Source organism: Cicer arietinum, chromosome 2, assembly GCF_000331145.2.
Source record: "Cicer arietinum cultivar CDC Frontier isolate Library 1 chromosome 2, Cicar.CDCFrontier_v2.0, whole genome shotgun sequence".
NCBI lineage: Eukaryota > Viridiplantae > Streptophyta > Magnoliopsida > Fabales > Fabaceae > Cicer > Cicer arietinum.
In genome coordinates, this window is record NC_021161.2 from 5,138,800 (window position 1) to 5,146,361 (window position 7,562).

General features: G+C 30.0%; 1 protein-coding gene across 1 annotated transcript; it reads left to right on the plus strand.

The window, feature by feature from the left end:
* The first annotated feature begins 6,238 nt into the window (after positions 1–6,238).
* Positions 6,239–6,760, plus strand: LOC101509825 (uncharacterized). Its single transcript, XM_004515402.1, has one exon. The coding sequence runs from the start codon at positions 6,239–6,241 to the stop codon at positions 6,758–6,760; it is 522 nt and encodes a 173-aa protein (XP_004515459.1).
* The last annotated feature ends 802 nt before the right edge of the window (positions 6,761–7,562 follow it).

Here is a 7,562-nt window from a genome sequence, read left to right on the forward strand (position 1 = left end):
GAATTCAACCTTGGTGTCTAATTTGATCCTAGTTATTGAATTCCTTTATTGAATTATTACCGAATTCTCTTTATTATTCTTGCCCTAATGTCTTAGTGACAGAACCTTTAATTCCAAAGTAACCCCTAATTCCTTAGTAGATTTAAGATTAGAATTAAGCATTACCGTATAGAAATTCTCTTGTAAATTATTGCTTTGCAACTAATTTAATTGGTTTCATGACCTGCACCTATGTCTAGACTACAAATTCATGAATTTCTCATCTCAAGCATTTGTAAAGTCCACTTCCGTTTCAAAATACAAATCGTAGAACATTTTAATGTTGATCAAGCAATAAAAAGCATTAAGCACAGAGATGAGAAAAATAATTCAATAAACTCATTCATATAACTAGAAATCAAATCATAAAAATAAGGGTTTCATCTTGTTACACTCATCCCTAACAAATAGGGTTTAGTTACTCATGATAGAGATAAAAAAAATATAGAGATTAGAGAAGAATTACAAGAAGGATTCATGAATGATTCTTGATAAAACTGCTCCAATGATGTTAGAAACGGTCGTCTTTGAGTTTCTATGCTAGGGCACAAGTCTCCCAATTTCCCAAGAGTAAAAAAGATCCCTAAAACAGTGAAAAATTGTGTTTCTATGGTTGCTGATGCGCGTCGCGCGCCCCAGGCGTAGGAAACTTGCTCTAGGCGCGCCTAGACAATGTTGGATGGCTGGAAACGCGCCCCAGGCGCAGAAAACGCACTTCAAGTGCGCCTAGACAGTGCTGAATGGCTGGAAATGCGCCTCCGGCGCGTCTGGCGCGCTTCAAGCGCTCAACATCTGTTGTCCGACGTATATTGCCTTTTTAACCTCTTTCGAGTATGTATTTGGTTCTGGTGTCTTCAAGAAAGTTGTAGCTATGGAACTTAGCTTTGATGTGCACTTGGTTGGACTCCAGTTGGACATCTACAACTCGAGCTATGGCTGAAATACTCTACATAGATCATGTTGATTTCTCAACAAAATTCAGCACTGCACTAAAACAAAGTAACAACACAAAACTCCGAAAAATCCCTACTTAATCAAGGAAATAATAACATAAATATTTCATTAAATCAAAGAGCTAAAATCAACAAAATATATCAAATAACTCCTTAAATTAACTAATGATTAAAGATAAATAAGACTAAAAACACTCGTTGTCATCTGATTCTTTGGATAGAATTTTTGGAGGTAGAATTTGTTCCCAATTGATCTTTTTAATGTAACACTCGTTGTATTCTATGACTTTGACAAAAAAAATCTTCCTATTCTACTAGTTCGGCAAGGTCATCAGTACAATTTTCATTCTTATGTGCTTCTCCGCAAAAGTCACACCTAAGAGTCTGCATCGGAGGGATCTGAGGGTGATATTTTAAAAATGTATAGCTCAAGATTTTCCCCTCAATCATGCGACATATACCCGATATAAGACAAGTATCACACTCTTCATATAATTGTAGTAGAATATCATCATTATAATCTTCCATGCTTTACAATGAATAGTTATCTCAAACAAAGAAGAGACAAACCACTAGACATGACATTAGCAAGCTCAACAAATAAAAATAGAAAATAAAAGAAATTTTTTTCAAAAATTCAAAAATAAAATCAAAAATTTTATTGCAGAGCAAAAAATTTCAATTAAGTAAATAAATTGTAGCTGGAAACGCGCCCCAGGCGCAGAAAACGCGCTTCAGGCGCGCCTGGACAGTGCTGAATGGCTGGAAACACGCCTCAGGCGCGTCTGGCGCGCTTCAAGCACTCAACATCTGTTGTCTGACGTATATTGCATGTTTCACCTCTTTCGAGTCTGTATTTGGTTCCGGTGTCTTCATGAAAGTTGTAGCTATGGATCTTAGCTTTCATTTGCACTTAGTGTGACTCTAATTGCACATCTACAACTCCAGATATGGCTGAAATACTCTTCATGAGTCGTGTTGATTTCTCACCAAAATTCAGCACTGAACTAAAACAAAGTAACAATAAAATTCTCACTCAGTGGTCTTTGCTCCAAATGTGCTACACGATGAATCACTAACTCATCTAGTTTTTGAATTTCTTCATTTTTCTCTCCTAAATCCTTTGCATAGCGTTTTTGAATGGAAGGCATCAGTTTTGTTTTATTCCTTTTTATCCTTAAAAGTGGGAACGTGATATTAAGCGGGGGAACGTGCTATTTTAACCTAAGCCATGAAATTTATTTTTAACGGTTTCCGTTTCATGCTTGTATTATTATTATTATTATTATTATTATTATTATTATTATTATTATTATTATTATTATTATTATTATTATTATTATTATTACCAAAAATTAAAATAACACAATACAATAGTAACTATCACCAACAATTTATAGAATAATTATCTCAACTCCTAATAAGGTAAAATATAAAAATAAAATAAAATGCCTAGATGTTACATAGATAGAATAATGACGACTGACATGATTTTAAATATGTGAAATTGAATTTATTGAGAATAATTTATATTTTACCAAATACAAAAATAGGTATTGAGAATATTGTGTTTGAGAGGATGCTGTACTCATTTATCTTCAATGGTTGCATAAAATTCATTAAGTCCTTTGAAATTTGGATTTGAAAGGATTTTAAAATATTTTTTTGTGATAAAAAAGTCTTAAGGTATTCATTCAATATTTTAATGTAATAAAAATAAGCCTTGAGGTATTCAATTATAATTGTTATAATTTTTTAAATTATGTGTAAAAATCTAGTGATAAATATTCAGTCAAGACTTTTTACAACTTACAACAAATTTTGTATTCAAAATCTTTCAAATTTTAATGGATTCTTTTAATAATTTCTTACATTTATTCTCTTCCCCTTCCCATTCTCTCTCTCTCTCTCTCTCTCTCTCTCTCTCTCTCTCTCTCTCTCTCTCTCTCTCCCCCCCCCCCCTCTCTCTCTCTCTCTCTCTCTCTCTCTCTCTCTCTCCATCCCTATATTTGTAATTTTCAACAACACTCAACTCAATTCAACTCTTCAATAATATACGATCGAAACAAAACTTAAATGACTTTGATTCTAAGACACAATTCAACTCATCTCGCAAGTCTACCCAAATTCACAAATCCTAAAAGTCTTCAAACTTATTTATATTATCCTCTTTTGTATATCTTATTTCATTTTCTTTTTGGTTTATTTATGCATTTTCATCTCTCTCTTCTTTCTTCTTTCTCCTTTCTCCTTTACTATATTCTCATAACATGAGTAAAATTATTGTTTTTCATCTATCATCATTTCTATAAGAAGATTTTAAAGAATCATTACAAAGATAATATTAAAGAATCAAAATAATTTCTTACACTTTTTATTAAGCAAACAACATTTTAATGGATTCTTTTAATAATCTCTCTCTCCTTTCTCTTTATTATTCTTGCCCTAATGTCTTAGTGACAGAACCTTTAATTCCAAAGTAACCCCTAATTCCTTAGTAGATTTAAGATTAGAATTAAGCATTACCGTATAGAAATTCTCTTGTAATTTATTGCTTTGCAACTAATTTAATTGGTTTCATGACCTGCATCTATGTCTAGACTACAAATTCATGAATTTATCATCTCAAGCATTCGTAAAGTCCACTTCCGTATCAAAATACAAATCGTAGAACATTTTAATGTTGATCAAGCAATAAAAAGCATTAAGCACAAAGATGAGAAAAATAATTCAACAAACTCATTCATATAACTAGAAATCAAATCATAAAAATAAGGGTTTCATCTTGTTACACTCATTCTTAACAAATAGGGTTTAGTTACTCATGATAGAGATAAAAGAGATAGAGATTAGAGAAGAATTACAAGAAGGATTCATGAATGATTCTTGATAAAACTGCTCCAATGATGTTAGAAACGGTCGTCTTTGAGTTTCTATGCTAGGGCACAAGTCTCCCAATTTCCCAAGAGTAAAAAAGATCCCTAAAACAGTGAAAAATTGTGTTTCTATGGTTGCTGCTGCGCGTCGCGCGCCCCAGGCGCAGGTAATGCGCTCCAGGCGCGCCTGGACAATGTTGGATGGCTGGAAACGCGCCCCAGGCGCAGAAAACGCACTTCAAGTGCGCCTAGACAGTGCTGAATGGCTGGAAATGCGCCTCCGGCGCGTCTGGCGCGCTTCAAGCGCTCAACATCTGTTGTCCGACGTATATTGCCTTTTTAACCTCTTTCGAGTATGTATTTGGTTCTGGTGTCTTCAAGAAAGTTGTAGCTATGGAACTTAGCTTTGATGTGCACTTGGTTGGACTCCAGTTGGACATCTACAACTCGAGCTATGGCTGAAATACTCTACATAGGTCATGTTGATTTCTCAACAAAATTCAGCACTGCACTAAAACAAAGTAACAACACAAAACTCCGAAAAATCCCTACTTAATCAAGGAAATAATAACATAAATATTTCATTAAATCAAAGAGCTAAAATCAACAAAATATATCAAATAACTCCTTAAATTAACTAATGATTAAAGATAAATAAGACTAAAAACACTCGACAACATTTTCTTTATAGACAATAAATTAGTTGTTACGTTATCTTGTAAGTATATTATTAGTTGCTTTGTTAACTTGTAAGTATTAATATGACTATGTTAACTTGTAAGTATTAATATGACTGTAAATTTTATATTACTTTACTCATGTTATATGTATATGTATTGTATATATTACAAGCAAAAAGATTAGTGGATCATGAATTTTTTAAATTACATCTATTTTAAGATCAACTTTTAAGGTGTGTGATATTCCAATTTTAGTTGTGATATAATCAATAAAGTAGTTTATATTATAATAGTTAAATAAAAATAAATGGATAACATTATCAACGCATCCTTGAAAAATTTAACTATGATGACAACAATGATGACTAGCATAAGTAATTTTCAAGATATTACGTATCATAATAATTCTTAAAATAAAAATATATTATTAATCTACAATGTACATCTTTAAAAAAAATATAATAGAGCTGATAGTAATGAAAATATTGCATATAAAAATAACGATAATTGAAATGAAAATAAATTGCTAGTTTATTCATACAAAATAGAAGATTGTGTTGATAGAATAATGATAATTGTCTTGATTTTAAATATGTGATATTGAATTTTATAGGAATGATTTAAATTTTAATAAATAAAAAACATTATTGAGAATATTCTGTTAGAGAGTATATAGTAATAGAGATAATAGTAATGAAAATATTGCATATAAGTGTAACGATAATTGAAATTAAAATAAATTGCTAGTTTATTCATATATCATAGAAGATTATGTTGATAGAATAATGATAATTGCCTTGATTTTAAATATGTGATATTAACTTTTATAGGCATGATTTAAATTTTAATAAATAAAAAACATTATTGAGAATATTGTGTTAGAGAGTATATAGTAATCATTTAATATTTGCTTAAAAATCATTTTGTCCTTTGAAGTTTTAACAAAGACCATAATTATGAATCTATTGTTCAAATCGAAGAGCACAAAATAGGAATATGTTAATTTATTGAGGACTACTATACTTACAAATATAATGATAAATGTCACTAAAGATAATATATGAAACTAGAATTATTTTGTTATTGAATAATTTTAAAAATGGTATTAGTTTCATTAATATTTATTCATAATTTATAATTTATTTATTATATTTTGATATTCAATATTATAACTTCATAAAATATTTTAAAATCTTGAAAATTCTTGTGTTATAAATCCATTAAAATCTTAATTATAAAATATTGATGGTAAATAATCTTTTAATTTTTTTAAAGAGTCTTTTAAAATCTATACATTCCTACAAATTCTTTTAAAATCTTTAAGATTTTTTTGTTCAAAATAATCTTCTAGAAACTCAATCCACCACACCATCTAAGTCTATAAAGTCCTTTTAAATCCTATAAATTCTTTGAAATTCGTATTACAAATTTTGATAATATTTTAAAATTTTAAAAGTCATTCAAATCCTTTCCAAATCCACAAGATTCTTTATGTAAAAATTGTCTTTTAAAATACTAATCTAGTCAAATGATATATATATGGAAAAAAAATCATATAATATGAGGAAAATAATTATTAACAGTCAATAAGTCAAATATTAATTCTCAAAATTAAGAAAGAAAGTTGTATATAAAGCCACTAAGGGGTGAAGGCAAAATCAATATTAAAAGAATTGAGTAGAAATACAATATGTCTCGTTTTTCATTGATTGCAATTGTGTTTCTTTTAAGTGTTGCATCCTCGTATGCAGCTAAAGTTAAAGTTGTGGATGTTGCAACCATTTGCAAGCAATCCTATAACGCTACCTATTGTTTAGAACTTTTCAAATCAAAACCAAGTGGTGTAAAAGGAGACCTCGTTAGCCTTGCACAATACGCTACTGATGTTCTTCGTACCAAAATAACCAAAGCAGTCGATCTAATCAACAAACTAAGTTCAAGCACTAGTGATCCTGCCGCAAAAGAATATTACGGTAATTGTTATGTGGATTTTGGTCCCGAAGGAGCACTTTCTGAGGTTAGCGCAATTCAAACACAATTAAAGAAAGGAGATTACGCTAATGTGGATTCAGGTGCAAGTTTTATAATGACCGATGTTGGTGATTGTTTCCCTGAAGATTTTACCGATACCTCTTTGATTCAAAAATATGTTGGTGAAGTCACAGATATTGCTCAGATTATCCGTGCTGTGACACATTTTTTGACGAGTTAGAATATTAATCATAGTTTATAATTGTTGCTAGGTATAAGTCAACTTCCATATCGATAATAAATATTTTGATTTAATATGTGTTATTTTTGTCTCTTTATTTTCTATTTGGTAATCTTCAAAGTGAATGTTAATTTACACTAAACAAATGTCTAGCAAAATGACATATGATATTATGTCACTTATTATTTAATAATTTATCACATTTAATTAATGATCATATGTTATAAAAAAAGCAAGTTTTCCCCGTCTAAATCAAACGGGTTCGAGTGAGTACCCACGAGTGCGGGTTATGTTGCTATCCCAAGTCTTGAATATTCTGTTAATTTTTTCTGCTATTGCGATTTTCGGTTATCAACACTCATAATTGACGAACAAGTTAAGGTTACTTTTCTTTAGTCTTATTGTTTGGATTTTTTGACAATCTCTTCAAGTTTGATGTCTAATTTTAATTCGATTTGAATTTGAATTATAATAAAATCTCATCCTTACTCTTAAATTTTAAATTGATTTTCCAATACAAAAAAATTTATCGATTGTAAAATAGGTGGCATATATAAAGACATTCTCGATAGTCGTTTGATTGTTAGCATGCACTAAACGATTTTATATATTCATTCAATTTCCGATTTTCCTGATTCATCAACACAAATATGATAACTTGTGGTAAGCATGATTCTTTAAGCAATTTCATATTCTATTGCATTAACTAAAGTGAAGTAGAAATGTCAATTTACAAGGAATGAGGTTTGAATTGTAAATTTACCTATTTAAAATTTCTTGTTAGAATCTTAAGAAAATATCT

Bases quoted from the DNA above. Each gene is read 5' to 3' on its own strand.
- LOC101509825 (XM_004515402.1), top strand. From the start codon at position 6,239: ATGTCTCGTTTTTCATTGATTGCAATTGTGTTTCTTTTAAGTGTTGCA.